The sequence below is a fragment of the Myotis brandtii genome, unplaced genomic scaffold, assembly GCF_000412655.1.
Source record: "Myotis brandtii unplaced genomic scaffold, ASM41265v1 scaffold182, whole genome shotgun sequence".
Lineage (NCBI taxonomy): Eukaryota > Metazoa > Chordata > Mammalia > Chiroptera > Vespertilionidae > Myotis > Myotis brandtii.
The window spans coordinates 2,628,233-2,650,931 of record NW_005356751.1 but is presented as its reverse complement, the minus strand read 5'-3'; the positions used below and the strand labels follow the sequence as shown (position 1 = coordinate 2,650,931).

The 22,699-nt window shown below is 36.8% G+C and overlaps 1 protein-coding gene across 2 annotated transcripts in view; it reads right to left on the bottom strand.

Annotated features, from left to right (window-relative positions):
* Window positions 1–22,699, bottom strand: part of TRPM7 (transient receptor potential cation channel, subfamily M, member 7) — a 128,610-nt gene that overhangs the window by 3,326 nt on the left and 102,585 nt on the right. For both annotated transcript variants that reach the window (XR_001361634.1, XM_005863943.2), the window contains exons 28-39: window positions 21,972–22,031; window positions 20,456–20,552; window positions 19,123–19,193; window positions 16,656–16,690; window positions 14,404–14,429; window positions 11,350–11,400; window positions 11,205–11,270; window positions 10,400–10,683; window positions 10,199–10,281; window positions 9,831–10,036; window positions 8,009–8,060; window positions 7,798–7,904 (exon numbers count right to left, since the gene is read on the bottom strand). Coding sequence is in view for 1 of the 2 variants with exons in the window: in XM_005863943.2 (XP_005864005.1) it covers window positions 7,798–7,904; window positions 8,009–8,060; window positions 9,831–10,036; window positions 10,199–10,281; window positions 10,400–10,683; window positions 11,205–11,270; window positions 11,350–11,400; window positions 14,404–14,429; window positions 16,656–16,690; window positions 19,123–19,193; window positions 20,456–20,552; window positions 21,972–22,031 (1,138 nt within the window). In the remaining variant the exon portion in view is untranslated. The remainder of the gene's footprint in view (window positions 1–7,797; window positions 7,905–8,008; window positions 8,061–9,830; window positions 10,037–10,198; window positions 10,282–10,399; window positions 10,684–11,204; window positions 11,271–11,349; window positions 11,401–14,403; window positions 14,430–16,655; window positions 16,691–19,122; window positions 19,194–20,455; window positions 20,553–21,971; window positions 22,032–22,699) is intronic.

Genomic DNA, 22,699 nt, shown 5'->3' with positions numbered 1-22,699 from the left:
GCCCCACGCAGCCTGCTACTCAGTTGTTTGGTCGTCCCTCATTAACGCCCCTGCTGCCCTGGTCGCCCCATGCAGCCTGCTGTTCAGTCGTTTGGTCGTCCCTCACTAACCCCCTGCCAGCCTAGTGGCCCCATGCAGCCTGTTCGGTTGTCCGTTTGGTTGTGATGGTCGCTTAGGCTTTTATTATTTATAGACAAAATAGAACTGACCTTTAGAATATGAGCTGTTCCTTTTAATTTGAGTAACAGCTTATATTTAATTATCCAAGTATATATTTGCTAGTGCATGAATAATTTTTTATAAATTTTGCAATCAAACCTATGCCAGTATGGACTTAGGGAATGCAAACGTATGTGTAGCTGTATTGTACACAAAATACAATTATAATTCAAGCCCTGATAATGCTGTTAACTAATCATGTAACCAGGGGAAAACCAGAGTCTCAAGTTCTGGGGGACAGTATCAAAAGTTCTAATATTCTTATTATGGGAGCCTGAAAAAAAATGAATAGACTGATGAAGAACAAATATTTGCAGAAAACAGCTAAAAACTCCCCCAATTTAATAAGGATCATAAATATGCAAATTCAAGAAGCTAAATAAACCTAAAGCAGAATAAGCTCATAGGAAGCAAAAACTAGATGAATCAGAATCAAACTGCTGATAACCAGACAAAAAAATAATCTTGAAAGGAGCTGTAAGAACAATTCAAATGACTGTGAAGTTTTCATCAGATGTAATAGAGGCTAGAAGGCAGCAGAATATTTTTTAAGTGCTTAAAAAGAAAGCAATGCCAACCTAAAATTCTAGATCCAGTGAAAATATCCTACAGGAATGAAGGCAAAAATACACACTTTCTTAAAGAAAATGAAAGCGATCAGTAAAAAACTAAATGTAAAGATAAAATATAGAATACTAAAACAGAGAGGCAGACCCCTCCCCCCAAAAACACAAACCAGATATCAATCAGAAAAAAAAATCCACACAAAATAGGTCTAAAACTAACTACATCAACAATTACATTACATATAAAGGTTCTAAAACATCAATGAAAAGATGGAAATTATCAGATTTCAAAAGACAAATTAAACATAGGACCCAACTATATGCTATTTACAAGAAACGCACTTTAAATATAATCAATATGTATAGGTAAAAAATGGGGAAAAAGACATCTGATGAAACCACTAATCAAGATAGCTAGAGCCCTGGCCAGTACGCTCAGTGGTTAGAGCGTTGGCCCATGCACTGACAGGTTGAACATTCGATTCCCAGTCAGGGGCACATGCCTCGGTTGCAGGTTCAATCCCAGGCTCCAGTTGGGGGTGTGTGTGGGAGGCAACCAGTAGATGTATCTCTCTCACACCTCTCTCTCTACTTCTCTCCTTCCCTCCATCCTCCTCCCTTCAACTCTCTTTAAAAAATGAATGGGGAAAATATCCTCGGGTAAGGATTAACAAAGAAAAAAAAAGAGTTAGAATATTATGTTAATATCAGACACAGTAAGCTTAAGAACAAAAAAATTACCATGACATTACATAATGATAAAAACAATCAATTCACTAAGAAGACTAAGAACTGTAAATGTGTATGCACCTAAGAACAAAGCTTCAAAACATATGAAGGAAAAACTAATAGAAGTGAATGGCAAAACAAATTAATCCAAATTTATACTTAGAAATGAGGTCTCTAAGTAATCAGAACAACTGGTCAGAAAATCAACAAGAATATAAAAACCTAACACTATCAAAAAACTTTCCTTAATAAACATTAAAATTTTTTTAAATTTATTGATATGTGTGTGTGAGAGAAAGAGAGATTTGTTGTTCCACTTATTTATGCATTCATTGGTTGATTCTTATATGTGTCGTGACCAGATATCTCTGGCATATGGGGATGATGCTCTCAACATCTAAGCTACCTGACCAGGGCTCCTTAATTAGCATGTATAGATACACTACCCAACAACAGAATATTCTCTTCAAGTGGATATGCAATGTTCACCAGACAGGCTATATATTATATATGGTAAAGTTTTAAAAAATTGAAATCATTTTAAGTATGTTCTCTTATAATGAAATTAAACAAGAAATCAACAACAGAAAGATAACCAGAAATTTACAAATATTTGAGAACTAAAAAACAAAAAAAAAAACACAAAAAACCCCACTTTTAAGTAATTCATAGGTCAAAGAAGTCTCAGGAGAAATAAAAAACATTTTAAAGAAAATAAAACATACCAAAATTTATGGGATGTAGCTAACACAATGCTTAGAGGGATATCTGTAGCACTAATTGCTTTGTTAGAAAGGAAGGTCTCACCCAGCTGCTCAGTGGTTGAGCATCAACCTACAAACCAGGAGGTCGCTGGTTCGATTCCCAGTCAGGGCACATGCCTGGGTTTCAGGCTCAATCCGCAGTTGGGGGTGTGAAGGAGACAGCTGATCAATGATTCTCTCTCATCATTGATGTTTCCATCTCTCTCTCCCTCTCCCTTCTTCTCTGAAATCAATAAAAATATATTTAAAAAAAAGAAAAAGAGATCTCAAACCAATAATCCAAGCCAATTCCAATCTAAATCAATAATAAACCTTAACAAACTAGAGAAAAACAAAGTAAACACAAAGAAAACAGAAAGATGGAAATAATAAAGAGAATAAATCAATGAAAGAAAACAGAAAATAGAGTAAAACAACGAAAACAAAAGCTGGTGCTTTGAAATATCAATAAAATTGACACACCTTAGGCCGACTGACCAAGAAACCAAAAGCATTACCATAATAACAGGTAATTCACCACAGACATCCTATATAATAAAAGCTTAATATGCTAAGTGTCTGGTCCGTTCAACCAATCAAAGAGTAATACGCTAATGATATGCTAAGGCCGCTCAATCACTAGCTATGACATGCACTGACCACCAGGGGGCAGACAGTCGACTGGTCGACCAGTTGCTATGATGCTATGATGTGCACTGACCACCAGGGGGAAGACGCTCTGACTGGTAGGTTAGCTTGCTGCTGGGGTCTGGCTGATTGGGATGAGCGAGACAAACTAGACACCCTGGAGCCCTCCTGTGGTCCCTCCCAGGCCCCGATCGTGCACTGATGGGGTCTCTCGGCCTAGCTTGAGCCCTCTCACAATCCAGTACCCCTCGGAGGATGTCGGAGAGCCAGTTTCAGCCCGATCCTACAGGCCAGGCCGAGGGACCCCACTGGTGCACGAATTCGTGCACTGGGCCTCTAGTTAAAAAAATAAGATAATATAAACAACTCTATGGCCATAAATCTGCCAACTTAAATTAAATGAACCAATTCCTTGAAAGATACAAACTACTAAAATTCACTCAAAAAGAAACTGATCGCCCCAACAGTCATACATTTATATAAAAAAAAAAATTAGTTGAAAACCATCTGACAAAGAAAACTTCAGACTTAGATTATTTCACTAGACAATTCTACCAAACATTTAAAATAAGGATGATATCAATTCCATACAATCTGTCCCCCAAAAGAGAAGAGGTGTGACACTTCCTACTTATTTTTAAGGTTAGTATTATCTTGATACCAAAACAAGACAAAGACAGTACAAGAAAAAAAAAAGCCATAGATCAATATTCTTTATGAACACAGAAATAAAAATTTTCAAGAAAATATTAGCAAACTGAATCCAGAAATACATAAAAAAGATAATTTACCATGATAAAGTGGAGTGTGCCCTGATAATGCAAGACTGGTTCAACATTTCAAAAATCAATCCATGTAATATTAACCAACTAAAGAAGAAAAACCAAATGGTCACATAAATAGATGCAGAAAAAACATCTGACAAAATTCAATATCCATTCAGGATAAGCATTTTCAAGAAACAAGTACAGTAGGTCCTTCGGTTTCGTCGGAGATCCGTTCCTACGACGCGACGTAACTCGATTTTCACCGAACCCACCTACATAAGCACCTACGTCACTCACATGGAGCACATACACAGCAGTAATGAAGTGAAACAGTAAAAAAAAATTTGTAAGAAAGATAACGATTCCTGACCTTTACTGTGGTAAATAAATAATAAAAAACATAAAGCACAGATGTACATACGTCAAAATGACAGAACTTTATTTTTTTTAATAAATAAATGGGAGATGGCAATGTAACCACGAAACGACGTACGTTGAGTCCGATGTAACCCAAGGACTGTCTGTAGTAGTAGAATATGTCCTCAACCCAATAAAGCGCATCTACAAAATCCTTACAGGTAACATCATCTTAATGGTAAAAGACTGAATGCTTTCCCCTTAGATTATGAAGAAAAGCAAGGTGTCTACTCACATTATTCCTATTTAAATAAAGTAAAAGGCATACTGGTTGGAAAGGAGGTAATAAAACTGTATCTACTGCCCAGCTGGTATGACTCCCCCCCCCCAGTGCACAAATTTTTGTGCACCGGGCCTCTAGTCCTATATAATAAAAGCCTAATATGCTAAGTGTCTGGTCTGTTCAACCAATCAAAGCGTAATATGCTAATGATATGCTAAGGCCGCTCAATCACTAGCTAGGACATGCACTGACCACCAGGGGGCAGACAGTCGACTGGTCGAGTTGTTGCTATGATGCTATGATGTGCACTGACCACCAGGGGGAAGACGCTCTGACTGGTAGGTTAGCTTGCTGCTGGGGTCTGGATTGGGATGTGGTCCCTCCCAGGCCCCGATCGTGCACTGATGGGGTCTCTCGGCCTAGCTTGAGCCCTCTCACAATCCAGTACCCCTCGGAGGATGTCGGAGAGCCAGTTTCAGCCCGATCCTACAGGCCAGGCCGAGGGACCCCACTGGTGCACGAATTCGTGCACTGGGCCTCTAGTTAAAAAAATAAGATAATATAAACAACTCTATGGCCATAAATCTGCCAACTTAAATTAAATGAACCAATTCCTTGAAAGATACAAACTACTAAAATTCACTCAAAAAGAAACTGATCGCCCCAACAGTCATACATTTATATAAAAAAAAAAATTAGTTGAAAACCATCTGACAAAGAAAACTTCAGACTTAGATGATTTCACTAGACAATTCTACCAAACATTTAAAGTAAGGATGATATCAATTCCATACAATCTGTCCCCCAAAAGGGAAGAGGTGTGACACTTCCTACTTATTTTTAAGGTTAGTATATCTTGATACCAAAACAAGACAAAGAAAGTATAAGAAAAAAATAAAAGGCCATAGATCAATATTCTTTATGAATACAGAAATAAAAATTTTCAAGAAAATATTAGCAAACTGAATCCAGAAATACATAAAAAAGATAATTTATCATAAAGTGGAAGAAAAAAAAAAGCCATAGATCAATATTCTTTATGAACACAGAAATAAAAATTTTCAAGAAAATATTAGCAAACTGAATCCAGAAATACATAAAAAAGATAATTTACCATGATAAAGTGGAGTGTGCCCTGATAATGCAAGACTGGTTCAACATTTCAAAAATCAATCCATGTAATATTAACCAACTAAAGAAGAAAAACCAAATGGTCACATAAATAGATGCAGAAAAAACATCTGACAAAATTCAATATCCATTCAGGATAAGCATTTTCAAGAAACAAGTACAGTAGGTCCTTCGGTTTCGTCGGAGATCCGTTCCTACGACGCGACGTAACTCGATTTTCACCGAACCCACCTACATAAGCACCTACGTCACTCACATGGAGCACATACACAGCAGTAATGAAGTGAAACAGTAAAAAAAAATTTGTAAGAAAGATAACGATTCCTGACCTTTACTGTGGTAAATAAATAATAAAAAACATAAAGCACAGATGTACATACGTCAAAATGACAGAACTTTATTTTTTTTAATAAATAAATGGGAGATGGCAATGTAACCACGAAACGACGTACGTTGAGTCCGATGTAACCCAAGGACTGTCTGTAGTAGTAGAATATGTCCCCAACCCAATAAAGCGCATCTACAAAATCCTTACAGGTAACATCATCTTAATGGTAAAAGACTGAATGCTTTCCCCTTAGATTATGAAGAAAAGCAAGGTGTCTACTCACATTATTCCTATTTAAATAAAGTAAAAGGCATACTGGTTGGAAAGGAGGTAATAAAACTGTATCTACTGCCCAGCTGGTATGACTCGGCAGTTGAGTATCAACCCTTTAACCAGAGTTCACTGGCTCGATTCCGGGCCAGGGCACATGCCCTAGTTGGGGGCTCAATCCCCAGTAGGGGGCGTGCCAAAGGCAGCCAATCCATCCTTGTTTCTATCTCTCCATCCCTCTCCCTTCCCTTCTCTCTTTAAAAATAGATAGATAGAAAAATAAATAAAATAAAAACATATATTTTTAAAAAATTTCAAGCCAAAGGTTTATCCTTCAGTATTGAGAGCCTAAAAGTTGTTTAAACCATTCCATAGACTCACTTTTGCCTTCCATGTATTAGTTTTTTGGGTTTTGTGTTTGTCGTTTCTTAGAAATAAGCTATGTTAAGTCCTAAGAGCACTCCAGCCATCCTAGGGACAGAAGTGTGCAACAATGCCACATATGGTTCATTTAGGTGGTACTATATTCCTTGATCTCAGACTTCAGATTTAACAATGTGACATAGAAACTTGTAACAAGAAAAAATAGTTTTATATCAAAAAAAAATAGATAAATAAATAAAATAAAATAAAAACATATATTTTTTAAAAATACAACGTCCCCCCCTCCCCCCAAAAAACTATTCAGTCTCTATACAGGAAATTCTAAAAAGTTTACAAACAAACAAAAACCTCCTAAAAATTTAGAACTAAGCGAGTTTAGCAAGGTTACAGGATTGCAGGATATAAGGTCAGTATACCAAAAAAGAAAAAAAAGCCTCTACAATATAGGTATTTTCTGCCCTAGCTGGTTTGGCTCAGTGGATAGAGCGTCGACATGTGTACTAAAAAGTCCCAGGTTTGCTGGTGGTCAAGGGCACATGCCCAGGTTGTGTGCTCGATCCCCAATAGAGGGTGTGCAGGAGGCAGCTGATCAATGATTCCTCTCATCATTAATGTTTCTGTTTCTCTCTCCCTCTCCCTTCCTCTCTGAAATCAACAAAAAAGATATTATAATATAGGTATTTTTTTTGAACCATGCAGTCTGGCTCCTAAGTCCAAGCTTTCAACGACTACATTATTACTTATAATGAGAGGGACTTTTAAAAATGCAGCATAAGGGTGAATCCCAGGAATCCATAATTTTTAAAAAATTCCACAAGAAATTCTGATGCACACCAAAAGGTTAGAACCACTCGTTTACACTTTAACTTACAATTCAATAATAGCTTGTAATTCTTCAAATACAAAGATTAGCTCCTATTCCTGCTACATGAAATACTCTTTCCCCAACTCTTTGACAGGCTAACTTGAAAGTCTATTCCTTCTTCTGTTTTAGACAAAACTGTCAGTTCCCTTGGTAGCATTCCCTGACCTCTAGGTTTGTATTAGGTAATCTGCTTACCTGTTGCATTTTTTTCTGCCTGTAACTCTGTTAATCTTGTTAGTTTTCAAGATCTGACTAAACTCCAATGAGGGCAGGGACCATGCTTGTCTAGTTCCCTATTGTATTATCAACATATAGCACAATTCCTGGCATCTAGCACACACATAATAAGTATATATTAAATGAATAAACTTTGTGTTTTTATAAAGAAAGAAAGCATCAATTAATGTATAGCCAACAACATATATTTGTACCTCTGGCCTTATAAAGTACTGCAATAACAAATTTTACTAACAATTTATACATTACACTGATTAAGAAAATGTTTACCTGGAAGTTTAAGCTTTCTACAGCAAGAATTACAGTGATGTTTGGCTCTAAAGTTTTTTATTGCATCTTCTCCTAGATTTGCTGGGCCAAAAACCATATCACCGGATCTATGGCATTGGTAGTTTAAATAAAAAAAGGTTAGTTTATACAAGTAGAAATGTAGAACTTGAAAATATGAAATTGTCTTAATAAACTTATTAAAATTTATTACCTCTTTTCTTCCGCTTTTATCACAGATGGGTCAGTCAAATTTTCACCCACACCTTTATATGTATATGTAAAAAAGTTAATTTATATAAATGTTGACATTTGCATAATAAAAATAGTCATGAGAGATTTTATAGCAGCATCATTTACATAATGTTAAATTATTCAAAAGAGTGTAGTTTTTCTCTCTTGATATTTCATAGCTTGTCTTATGACTTCAACATTGCACCCAGAACACAACTCCTGCAATTGTGACTCAGAGTTAAGTGTCAGAGTCGGTAGGTGTGCTCCTGATGACACCAGCTTCTGATGCAACAGGGCCAAGGTTGCAAACAACTATCTGCTTATACAAAAGGTCTACACGATCTGCCATTGTTGCACTTCATTTAGCAAAGAAAAACTAGAGGCATAATCTATAGGCCATTTAAAAAAACTGTAAACCTACTTTTGCCCCACCCTGTATGACTATATCTTCCTAAAAAAGATTCAGATAACATAAAGAATAAGATTGTGACGCAGCCGGGGTGGCTCAGTGGTTGAGCATTGGTCAACCAGGAGATTACAGTTGGATTCTCAGTCAGGGCACATGCCTGGGTTGGGGGTAGGATCCCCAGTAGGGGGCATGTAGGAGGCAGCTGATCAATGATTCTCATCATTGATGTTTCTATCTCTCTTTCCCTTTCCCTTCCTCTCTGAAATCAATATATAAAAAATAGCTATGACGAAACCGGTTTGGCTCAGTGGATAGAGCGTCGGCCTGCAGACTGAAAGGTCCCAGGTTCGATTCCGGTCAAGGGCATGTACCTTGGTTGCAGGCACATCCCCAGTGGGAGATGTGCAGGAGGCAGCTGATCGATATTTCTCTCTCATCGATGTTTCTAACTCTCTATCTCTCTCCCTTCCTCTCTGTAAAAAATCAATAAAATATATTTTAAAAAAATAGCTATAATGTAAAACTATCATCCAGGCAGAGCTGGAAACTTGTTCAGTTTTACTTTCCTCTGACCCTGCCATGAAGCTGCACTTGACATTACATTAAGCAAACCTGCCCTCTCCAAGCCACGTTTTTTTGTTTTGTTTGTTTTTTAACATGCTGCTCCACTGATCAAGTGCTGGAATATATTCCCTGCCATTTGAATCTGGGCTGGATCTAAGAGTTCCTGCTTTCTCTCTGGAAGAAACCAGCTACCATGAAAGAAGCCTAGCTACCTGAAACTCTGATGCTATGAGAAAACAAAATGAGCTAAGAGAACTTGCTGGAGAACTGACATATTCAGCTATCACTGACCAGAGACCTCAGACATTTGACTCCAGTCAGGCTGGGCAAGCTAGTATCCAGTCATTCAAACCCTCCAAGGGAACAGCAGAGATAAGCAATCCCCACTATGCCCCATCCAAATTCCCCAACCAAAGAACTACAAGCAAATAAAATGATTGTTTTAAGCCACTAAAATTTAGGTATTTTAGTTCACAGTAAGAGATAAAACATAACATCAGGAACAATAGAGATACTTGTTAGTGTTTTAAAGAAACAGTCTTCATACTTTTAAAAGAATAAGGCTACACATGTAAGAGCAGAATAGGGTAATTTTGCTTATCAAAATATCTGTATTACCTAAATAACAATTAAGATAGGCATATGCCACGATTCAGGGCTCTGATGGCTATATGCTATGGCTGTTATTGACTTGCTTTTAAAACAGATTCTACTGACCTAAGATTTTATCTACCTATAAATTAGCAGATTTCTGTACATTATTCATAACACATGAATAGTTGAGAACCTACTGCACAATTTCACTTCAGTAATATTTCAATCGATTTACCTTGTAAATCAAGTACCAGCAACTCCCCTCTTGTATATTCATAAGTCCAGTGGCTAAAGGCTAACATGATCTCTTCCAGTGTATTAGTTGGAATAATCTCATCACCGTTATTATTATTGTATTTTCTAAATTCTCCAGTCATACATTCTTCCACAGCAAACCACTGTCCTGCTGAATGGCAATACAGCAGGAAAACTTCAAGGAACCTTATGAAAAATAGTTAAAGATATTACTAGCAGTTTTGTTAAAAAAGTTCTAATTGATCTTTAAAATAAACAAATAGTTACATATTCAACATCAATAATAAGGTGAAAAGAGAACGCTATCCACATAACATTTATATATCCCAGAAAAATTTAAAGACTTACCTCGGAGAATATGGTATGGATTTGGGCTTCATTTGGTTGAAGGCAAATGTGAGCTTTTGTGCTGCTCTCTGTTGCTGAATTTCCTACAGAACAGAAAAAAACAAACCCTTGTTCAACATTACCACTAAGATTTTATTTGGTTTATTATACTTCAGAAGTGAAAACATAATGTTCCACTGTTATGCATTCATCAGCACTTACTCTGAGACAGAGATGTAGAACCGTATCCTCTTTGTAAATACTTGACCATGTGTTAACCACCTCAGGAAGAAAGGATTTGATAATATAAAGATGCCCTGATTTGAGGATATCATGTTCTGACCAGGTACATTGTACTTTGACAGCTCTCCGTAAACCTCCTCCCATCTCTTCTTTACTTAAAAACTCTATTTTGGCACAGAGGCCTAACTGTGACCAAGAAGACATGCTGTTATTCAATATGCTGGGCGAACTCTCTTCCAAGCGATACACTGTGACGGGCTCACCTGCAACATGAATGAATACATTCTGAGGTCAAATTATGACACTTTAAAAATGACAATGTAGAATAAAAACTGAAAGGTATCTGGTTAAAATAAAGTAAGGAATAAAAGAATGAGCTAAGTTGTAGTTTTATAAAGGGCAACAAACTTTTAGAAAGCGACCAGACTAGTATACACTTCTAAATTAAACTGTTAGACAAGAGGTTAGAAGTCTCTGTTCCACAAACCCCGTGATGTCAATTTATCTATGCTTTCATTACTAGACAATGAATTAAGAATTTATCTGAATTAGAGTACACCACTGATTCTGCATATACAAAAAACAGAAATTCAATACTTTTGATACTTCCTTTTTCTATAAACATACCTGACTCTTGTAGTAGTCACGCTAATTAAATTTATATGAAATCAACACTTCTTAATGTGATTCGTCTATTAACACCCATGTTCTATGTTGTAACTAAAAATCATATATTAATAGAGGACTGATTTTCCCCCTTTATTTCTTTACTTTTTGGATTTACCTCTTGGAGGCACAGGTGTAAATGGAATGCTCTGGGATAATCTCATCAAGTTATTTCTTTCCACAGCTGTATAAAAATGAGAGAGAAAAAATGAAATCCCTAAAAGCTAAAAATATTATTAAATGTTGTTTTTAATGTTACTGACCTGAGTAATAGTAATTTGTATCCATAACTGCCTTAAATGGAGAAGCAAGACCTACAATATCAAACAAATGAGACCCTTTTAAAGGTACTAATGCAGCATAAATTTTTGCTCAGACAGATATTCTCATACAATCATCCTAAGTTTCCTTTATGTAAACTCTCTCTTCACAAAAACATAAAAAACAACGAAACATGTCCATCATGTGCCATATTACCCCATTGCACTATGTCAGATTAGTGGTAAGTGTGCACTCAGACACCTGGAAGAGAAAAGCACATGCTTCACACTCTGCTGTCCTAAGTGCATGCTTCTACACCCCATGCTCAAAAAGAGAAATATCTTTTAGTTTTGGACCTTTGGGGGCTGGGGCCTGTGGCCATGTAACTATTTTAGTGTGATGACCATGAAAAGATGAATTTCTGTATTGTGAAACATATGAAAAAAGCCCCTCCATCTCTAAATTTAGTTGAGGACTTTACTTTTTAATTGTAGTGAGAAAGATGGAAAATAAGTGGAATATGCTGTGTGTTAAGCTTCTAGAATACAAATGAAAAAATATCCTATTGTCTTGCAGAAGGAGGTTAGTCAAAAGTTTTAATGCTGTGTGATAAGCATATAGTATGTATACTAGGGGCCCAGTGCACAAATTCATGTACCTTCAAAGGAACCGTGGGCTGTGAGGCTGCAGTGGGCACAGGGGTGGGTCTCGGCCCATCCTCTACGCCCTCACCCGGCCCCTCCCACCACAGCCCCCCGGTCCCCTGTCTGCCAGCAGCCCCGCTTGCAGCTGTTGATGGCGCAGAGCTATTATGGCCGGCACCAGCAGCAGGTGCAAGCAGGACCAGTGCCGGCAGCAGGTGCCAGCAGCGGCTGCTTCCCTAATCGCCCCTTGGGGGCAGGGGGGGTGGAGAAGCCCTCAGAGGCAATCAGGGCCAGCAGCAGCTGCTCATATCCATTAATGATGCAGAGCGATCGGGACCAGTGCCAGGCACCAGCAGTGGGTGCAAGCAGTGGTTCCGACGCCGGCTGCAAGTGGGGCCAGCACTGGCAGCAGGTGCAAGCACTGGGCAGGACCGTGGCACATGGGAGCAAAGAATTTTCAGTAACCACCAGAGGCTCACCCCAATGACAGCAACTGGCACCCCGCTTTGGTCTGGCACCCCTGCTCACCTGCTCCACCATCCCACTGCTGCCAACACCCGCCATGCTCTGCGCTGTGCCGCCTGCTACAGACACCCACCATGTTCCACGCGCACCTCCTGGTGGTCAGTGCACGTCATAGCGACCGGTTGTTCAGTTGTTCCACTGTTCAGTCTATTTGCATATTAGCTTTTTATTATATAGGATATGTAAAAGCCCAGCGACCGGAACGGCAGAACCACCAGGACAACCAGTGGCTATGACGTGCACTGCGGCAGCCAACTGGCCTGATCCGGGCCCCAAGGCTCCTAACACCCTGATCAGGGGCGGGGCCGGCTGGCCAACCATCTGCGCCTCCCCCCCTCCCCCACCGGCCTGGCCCAATGGGCCCCCATCAGGGTGGGTCAGCCCGACTCCACCCATGCACGAATTCGTGCACCGGGCCTCTAGTATATACATAACTACATACACACAAAATAGGACTATAGAGGAGGGGGTACCAAACACCTCCTAGTTTAAGAATTTGAGAGCTGATATTAGAATGATCTATAGGGTTTTTTCAACATACACCTACCCAGAGCTCACTCCAAATTATTCTAATTCTGTAGGTATGTATCATCATACAAATGATTCCCTACATATAGTATTGGTTACATATAGTATTCGGATATGTAACCAAGATTGCAAATTAATGAGCAAGACGATAGGCATAGCTAGAGGAGGTAAAGCTACAAAAGCAAGGAACAAATTGTTAAGAGCCCAATATACTGTACTAAGAAAGGACACTGGGCTTTGTACAATGACAGTGAGGAAAATGTAAAGCAGAGGAGTGACAAGCTCAGATCTTTCAGAAGAATCATTTTGGTGACAGAACAGAAGATAGACCAGAAGGGAGGACAAACTGGCACAACCACTTTGGAAACCTATTTGGCAGTAACTGCTAAATGTGAACATACTCATACCCTACTACCAGCAATTCTATACCTAGGTATATTTCTCAAACAATACAGACAAGAATGCTCCTAACAACACTATTCATAATAGCCACATACTGGAAGCTACTGAAAATGCCCATCAAATAATAGTATGGATAAGTAAATTCAGTATTTTCACACAAGGAAATTGTGTATAGTAGTGAGAATGCATAAATACCACTACACACAGCAATACTGATGAATTTCATAAAACATATGTTAGGAGGAAGCTAGACACAAGAGTACATATTGTATGATTCAATTTATATACTACACACACACACACACACACACACACACACACACTCTCACACTCATACAAACCCATCTATTGTATTATTGGGGACAGAGGTTCTAACAAGAGGACACAAGAAGCTGGAATGTTGACAATATTCTGTTTCGGGATCTGGGGGCTGATTACATGGATATGCTCACTTAGTGAGAATTCACTGACATGGAGGCTTACCTGCACTCTTCTGTATACATATTATACACTTCAATAAAAGGTTTACTGGTAAAAGTGATGAGGTTCTAAACTGAAAGGAGGATGTATAGTGGAAGATAAATTCTAGACATATTTAGGAGGTAACTACAACAGGACTTTGTGCGTGCAAGGTCAAGGGATCAAGAATAACTCCCACTCAGGTTTTAACTACCTAACTGAAACAGCATCATTCACTAAAAAGGAATAAAAGGAAAAGAGCAGGCTGAGCTGCAGGGAAGCAGGGGTGGGTGGCAGTAGAGAGGTCATCATTCACACGGTGACTTCATGTGTTTGTGAAACATCTATATTGAAGAAAAACTAGCTGAGGGAAGAACTTTCTATTGCATTGGCTTTTTAAAACACAAAATCTAAAATTTTAGGATAATGTAGTACTTGCTATAATAAATCATATATGATCCTCACTTTTTTCATAATAAATCTACCACATGAACTCACCATTTAATGTTCCTTCTTCAGATGGTCTAAAGAAATACCAAAAAATATATTGTAAGTTATGTCATAACTTTAGTTTTAGCTACCCATAATTTTTTACTTCATGAAATTATGATTTAATACATTACTAAGGAATTCTGAAGTTGAGATTCACTTTTTTAAATTTTAATGTTTTTATTGATTTTTTAGAGAGAGGAAGGGAAAGGGATAGAGAGATAGAAACATTGATGAGAGAGAAACATCATCTATCGGGCTGCCTCCTGCATGCTCCCTACTGAGGATCAAGCCCAAAACCTGGGCATGTGCTCCAACTAGGAATCGAACCTATGACCTCTTAGTTCTTGGGTTGATGCTCAACCACTGAACCACACTGGCTGGGCCAGATTCACTTTTGTTTAAATATTTGCCCTTTCCCTTAAGCCAATACTAAATGCATACATGAATATGTAGATATCCATATGTATATACTTTATCAACAACCTGGACCTCCAATTTATGCCTATATAAATGTTATTAGTAATCTGGTGTCAAACTGATAGTTCAATATAATGATGCAATATTCCATGACATCTCTATTTGTGGAGACTCAATATAACAATGCCTTAAAATGACTGTAGGATTTTAAAAATAGTTCAACAGAATTGATGGGCAAAGAACTGAGAGGAAAGTAAATAGATGTCATTTTGCAAAACTCAATGTTGAACAAAATTTTTTCAATACTGAATGTATTATTCATATCAATGTATGGAGGTACTAAGTGTGAAGGTTCTATTAATTCCATGATTTCAATGCAAATTAGAGAAATAGGTGTAAAGGAGAGTGAAATGGAAAAAGAAAAATGGGTTAGAGGCTTAGCTGTCCCATTATACAGCTCTGTGCCTTGCTAAGGACTCAAAGAACTAGACTAGAAAGGACCTCCGGAATAGAGGACCTTTGCAGTCTCTTTCTAGTTGTTACATTCTATCTGATCCTGGTGTTTCCTGTTGATTTGTAATAACATAAACATTCTTTGTCTGCTGCTGATAAGCCACACTCTTCTCAGCACCCAAAGAATGCTGACCAGCTCCACCTTTCTAGGTACTTCTAAGGGTCAACATCTTTAAGACAATGTTCTCTTGTTAGCTAAATTAAAGCAATTTTGAAATAGCCAGTGTGGCTCAGTTGGTTGGAGCATCGTCTCATTTATTAAACGGCTTTGGTTCAACTCCTAGTCAGGGCACATATGGAAGGCAAACTATCGATGTTCTTTTTCACATCGATGTTTCTCTCTCTGCCCGCCCCCCCTTTCTAAAGTCAATAAGCATACCCTCAGGTGAGGATTAAAAATAAAAAATAAATCAACTTTACCTATTCTGTATTTTACTTTCTATGGTTTTGGCTATAAAAGATAGTATTCTCTGAGGAGGTCTGATATAGACAGGTTTTCCAAATGCCATTCAGGGCCAAGGTACCCAAAGAATTTCAACAACTGCATATCCATGAGGCATCTGGTTTATTTCCTTCTGAATATATTTACAACTATTTCTGATGCACAAAAGGAAATGGGGAAAACACTGTGGAATAATCTCCATCAAACTGGCTTCCCTTCTCAAGTAGTCCATATCAGAGTGTAACCCTACCATACTTCTAGTATCAAATGGATGCCAAAGGCTTTTTTAAAATGTTCTTTGGAATCCTAACATACTAATTCCCAAGCTGGAAACACAGAGATTCTTTTATTCTTTATCTTTAGTCTATACTAAAAATTTTTACTTTCTGGGGATGATTACAGTTAGATTGCTGTTTGTTTCCAGCTTTCTAGTGGGCCCCCCTGCAGGGAGGCTCTCTGTGTATTACTGCTCCAGTTACCAAAGTGCTTTCCAAAACCGGTGTAAGGTTTGTTGCTTAGAATGAAGGGCAAAGTAATTATGCAAATGCAAAACTAAAGTGTAAAACTAGGTCTTTGAACAAATTTATTCAAGATAAAAGTTGAAAACAAAACTAAATAATAAAATCATAATTGTATATTTATAAGGATGATTTTAGTAGTTGTAATTATAATCTGACTATAATTATAGTATAACTAGATACAATTATAAATTTAAATTAATACATTAACTCATAATACACGAGGTTCCCCAATCTCTTCTATGTTAAGACAGGAGATGCTAAAATAATCATTACCTGTTGATAAAGGAGTGTTACAGGGATGATGCAAAGAGAGAGAAAAAAAAGACTATGATACTTGACAGGCTAATAAGAAAAGGCTTACTTACATTTCTCTGTCTGATGGTCTATCTTGTAACCAATCCTTTAGTCAAAAACAAACACAAAAAAAAGTTAAAGAAAAATATCTCTAGATTAATCAGAAATGCTTAGCACTGGTTTGTTTCCTATAGTATGTTTTAAGAATGAAGGGCTAAAAATAATAAATAATGCCATTCCACAAGGTGGAATAAAAAATTTCATGAGTGTTACATCCTATAACATATAGCCTAGTTTTTGGTAGCTATTTTATTTTCTTTAAATATGCATCTGTTTCTATGACTTCAAAGGTAAGATGTGCCCCTTGCCAAAAGAAAAACACATCAAAGTGTTAAGAGAAAAATTAGCCTGACTTGTGTGGCTCAGTGGTTGAGCGTCAACCTATGAACCAGGAGGTCACCTTCAACTCCCAATCAGAGCACATGTCCAGGTTGCAGGGCTAGATCCCCCCTGGGGACGTGCAGGAGGCAGCCAATCAATGATTCTCCCTCTTCCTTCCTCTCTCTGAAATCAATAGTTTTTTTTTAAAAAAAGAAAAGTTAAAATACTGCAAATTGTTAACAAAGAAATCACTAGTAACATTTAGGCACTTTTCATTGAAGTCTTTTTCTGTGTGTATGTGTGCATGTGGTTTTCATTCTGTAGTTTTATAATGATATTTATAGCTGTGGATTTATTTTTACTTCCCCAGTTTGGGCTACACTTCCTGAATTCAAATCCTCATATATTTCAACATTTTGCAAAATTCTAAGCCATTTATAATCTATTCAAATTCTGTCTATTCTTTCAAGGCCAATTTAGAGGTATTTTCCATATTTCTTTGTTTATTATATTTTCCATCTAAGTATAATTTTACATTACATGCTGGTCCAATTGAGCAATTCTCTGTTCTGCTGTGCCTAATCTATTATTTTCACCTCCAATGAGTTATTTATTTCTAGATTTTTTTCAAATTTGCCAATCTTTCGAGTAGCATTTTTTCTTTTTTTCATATCTGTAATACTTTCTTTTATGGCTTTAATTACTTTACTCATACTTTACAATCTGTAACCAATAATTCTGCTATCTTTAGTTGTTAGAGTTCTAATACTATCTGTTTAAGTTGACTCCCAAGAGCTTTGTTGTTCCACTTATTTATTACATTCATTGGTTGCTTCTTGTATGTGCTCTGACTGGAGGTCTACCCTGCAACCTTGGAATATCAGGACAATGCTCTAATCAACTGAGTTACCGGCCAGCGCTGACTCCCATGAACTTTGTAATTTGGCATTGTGAGGTCATTTTCTTTTCTTTCTTTCTTTTTTTTTTTGATAATAGATATCAAATGTTTATTAGACTAAATGTTTTATGGATCTTTTTTTTTGTTTGTTTTTAAATGTTAATGATTATTTTATTTATTTATTTTTTTTCCGATGCAAAAGCATAAGAATCTTTATTCAAATTGGTTATGCTTATATGCATGCATACAAGTCCTTCGGTTGATCTCTTACTCCCCTCCCTTCTGCCCCCCAACCCTCTCTGGCCTTCCCACTGCAGTTTGACAATCAGTTTGAGGCAGCTCTGCCTCTGTATCTATTATTGTTCAAAAGTTTGTAATGGTCTTTATTATCCATGAATGAGTGAGATCATGTGGTATTTTTCCTTCATTGACTGGCTTGTTTCACTTAGCATAATGCTCTCCAGCTCCATCCATGCCGTTGCAAATTGTAAGAGTTCCTTCTTTTTTACAGCAGCATAGTATTCCATCGTGTAGATGTACCACAGTTTTCTAATCCATTCATCTACTGATGGGCACTTAGGCTGTTTCCAGATCTTAGCTATGGTGAATTGTGCTGCTATGAACATATGGATGCACATATCCTTTCTGATTGGTGTTTCTGGTTTCTTGGGAGAGGTCATTTTCAATGGAACTGGATTTGGGGCAATACTGTGCAGCTTTAAGTTCAAGATGGATCCTTCCAGAAAAAGTAATTGTGACTGTGAAACTCTGTTTATGAACCCCCTTTCCCCATTCAAGTAACTTTTTCAAATAACATGAATTTTAATAATATAATCTATCTCTGTATAGCAAAAAGTCAATAATGTTCTTGACAATCCAGGATCATAATTAAGAGCACTGATTTCTATACTTAACTACAAAGAAACAATTTTTCTGCTTTCTATCAGAGTCTGCTTTTAAGGAGGGTTTATAAAAGCAAATTATTACCTCAATTGGCTGGGAATTACTTCATATAATAAGTTTCAGTTCAAACAGAGGTTCCTACCTTTTTTTTTTTTTTAATAATTTTTTTTTTAAAGAATTCCTGGCTATTCACTACAGGAAGAAACTCTTTTTTAAAACTACCATAGAGATACCAGTTTTCTCAGTTAAAAATTCTTTTGAAAGCCAGATATCATCTAAAATAATCACCATCTTTTAGCTCTTCTCTAACAAATGTGCATTTAAAAAGATGCATTGTTTAATTGAAATGTACAAACCGGTAGTAAAGCTGCTTTGGAGTCTACTTCGTGAGTTTCTTCTGTAGATGGCCTTCTACTGCTACTTTTCACTTAAAGAAAATTGGAAAACAAAAGTTATACAACTCAATTTTTTTTATAAAAAACAACTAACCAAACACAAAGTGTTTCTAGGCATAGTATAACATTCATAAGATAATTTATCCTTCCCTAAGCACTGCTGAACATCAGAATTACATGAGGCTCATGGGTTTCTTGGCAGGACATAAAAATTACTCAATTTATTTTTGTGAAAAGGCAACAGGAAACAAGAGTATGAAGAAAAAATCTTGCTCTTCTTCCTCCTCTTTTCCCACATTTCTTGTGTATCCTTTCAGGGATATTTTGGGTGTTTGGGTCTATGTATATGTCCCACCACCCCTTCCCTTCCATTCATTTTTTTACATAAATGGTAGCATAATATACATTATATATCTAAGGAATTTTGTTTGCTGAATTTTAAAGCTTAACCTTGGAGATCTGTGTATATCAGTACACAGAGTTCTCTCTAATCTTAATGCTATATAGAACTTCATACTATGAATACATAATAATTTATTTAACCAAACACCTACAGATGAACATTTGATCTGATTTCAATATCTTGTCTATAACAAATAATGTTGTAATTAGTAATCTTGTAAATGTATCATTTCATTGTAATGGCAAAAACAGAACACTTCATCTTTCCTCCTGATTTAAGATGCCACATTTGTCATACCTATTTTGTTGATTCTAAATAAAATAGAAATAAACCTATTTTTTTTAAAAGTCAGGATGTTAAGTTATAAATTAACTTAGAATTTACCACTTAATGATACAATAAATGAAAACCTCTGAATAAATGGTGAACAGAAATCTTCTAACAAAATTTATATTCTAAGGGCAAAAAGACCAGACTGAAATATATTAGAAGACTACGGGCAAAACTTTTGCAAGATGATGAAACTGACAGAATACCTTGAAGAAATTTAGTCAAATAGCAGAAAATCTCATGTTCATCTAATCATAATTATGATTTCTATAATTGATATAATTTTTTATAAATTACTGTACAGATAAAAATTTCTCTCATCGATGTTTCTATATTTCTATCCCTCTCCCTCCCTCTCTCTAAAATCAATAAAAACATTTTAAAAAGTATTAGAATGTTAGGATTATGTGTTTTATTCAAGGTTACAGCAACACTTATGTACCGGAATCTTCACTTCTTGACTCATGAAACATTCATTACTCATATGTGTAACATACATAAAATACACTTAAAGCTTAAATGTGTATGCTTGGTAACATAATTCAGAGTCAAAACACTCACCTTGTTCTGAATGAAGAGGAATAGAAGTTTGGTGACACTCAGTAAATCCAGCATGAGAACTCAGGTGTTTCAAAGTGTTTTCAGAAGGAATATCATTCTGAATATTGTACATACACACAATTTAAAAACAATTAAAATAAATTTCAAATCATTGTCCTAAGTAGATCTATTTAGTTTAATGTGCTTTATTATTCTACCTGGACACCGAAGGGTGTATTACAAATTACAATTATTTTCTTCAATGTTAATATAAGAAAACTGCATCAAAATACCCCATCTGCTATTGTTGCTCCTATTTTATACTAACACGAACAGTGATAATAGTGCTTTGGAGGTTTAAGGAGGAAAAGGGCAATTTCTTTTGGGGTATTTTGGTAGCATTCTTATTAGTTGCTATTAGCTATTTATATAACAAAGATCTATCTGACCATTACTTGTCAAATTTCTATTTTTTTTCTAAATTACTTTGACTTATCTATGCTTTACATTTTTAAGTACTTATATCTCTTTACATCCTCCCCTTAATATTTTCTATTCTTTATATGCTTAGAAAACTGCCCTGGTTTTACTAACTTAGTATTTCTATTTTCTAAAGTTTTATATAATTTTTTATGAAATTAAGTTTTTTATAATTTGAATTTTTACATTTAAATTTGGAATTCATCTGAGCTTATGAAGTGATATGAGAAGATAAACGGACTTTTACACATTTCTACCCAATTGTCCAATTTGTATTCATTGACAATACATTACATCTCATCAGTTTCTAACCCAATCCTCCTTATTAAATTCTTATTTGTAGAAGGATTATTTTGGAATCAAAAAAATGTTTCTCTAAATATTCATGTTTCAACTGTTTTACCTGCATATTTTGGTATTCAATAGCTAATTCTTCTTTACCGATTTATTTTTCCAAAGAAAGTAATGATTTGCATTAAAGCAATATGGTGAAGATCTGATACCTTCACATTGTTTCTCTTTTCATCTATAAACAGTTCACACTATGATGAAACTTTAAAAGTACTTTCTTTGATATATACGCTATACTGCAATGACGTATTAGTTTTATAGAACCATCAATGATAGAAACTCTAATGTGGGATTGATGAGTGTGTTTCAAGGTATTTGTAAAAATCTATACCTTAACAGAAAATTTTTTGTATATGTTCATTTTTCTGTGAAGAGGGTCTATAGTTTTCAGATGGGTATATAACCCACAAATGTTCAAGAACTCAGTAGCTATATTTTGAATTATAGTTTGCCCCTGCTGCCCTCGTCGCCCCATGCAGCCTGCTGTTCAGTCGTTTGGTCGTCCCTCACTAACCCCCCTGCCGGCCTGGTCACCCCACGGAGGCTGCTGTTCAATCATCCGCCCGGTTGTTTCGGTCGTGACAGGCCCTGGCTTTTTACATATTAGGATGTTAAGTCCACTGAACTTATACCTCCTTCTTCCATCTTAAGGCATAGGTATATTTTTAATTGACTTTGACTCCCACATATACTAAAGAGAATTTACCTGATATTTAGGCAGCTCTGAATACTCCAGAATTGTATTTCTTCTATCATTCTGCTGGTCCTATTTGAGATAAGAAATATAAACTTACAGGCCAATATGAAAACAAAAAGAACCCCATGTAATTATTCCATCTCAATTTGCATATAATCGCCAATTAAATCTCAAGTTAACAAAATCTAGTTAACAGACATTAAACTAAGTTATTTATTTTGGAGAAACCAAGATGGCGGCATAGGTAAAGACCAGAAATTGCTGCCTCACACAACCACTTCAAAAATACAACTAAAAGACAAAACAGACATCATCCAGAACCACAGGAAGGCTGGCTGAGTGGAAATTCTACAACTAGAAGGAAAGAGAAAAGCACACTGAGACTCAGAGGAGGTGCGGAAGTAAAGTGCAGAGGTACGGAGGCGCACGTGGAAAGGGCTGGCAACTGAGGACGCGGTTGTCTTTTTCAATCGGCAGGGAGTCTCAAGCTCCCGACTGCTCTGAACTCCAGTTCCGGGTGAGTCTCTGGGGACCCAGACTCATACAGGAGAAATTGGACTGCCTGGCATCGGTCGGAACTCAAGGGTGGCTTTCTCTCAGAGGTACCTGCAGTGATTACCGGGACACTGATACGCGGGGACTCTTAGGGTAGGACTGAGGATCAGCCATAGCTGCTTGCTCTGCCCTGTTGATCCCCTGAGACCCCGCCCCACCCAAGCTATGTGCAGAGGCTTTTG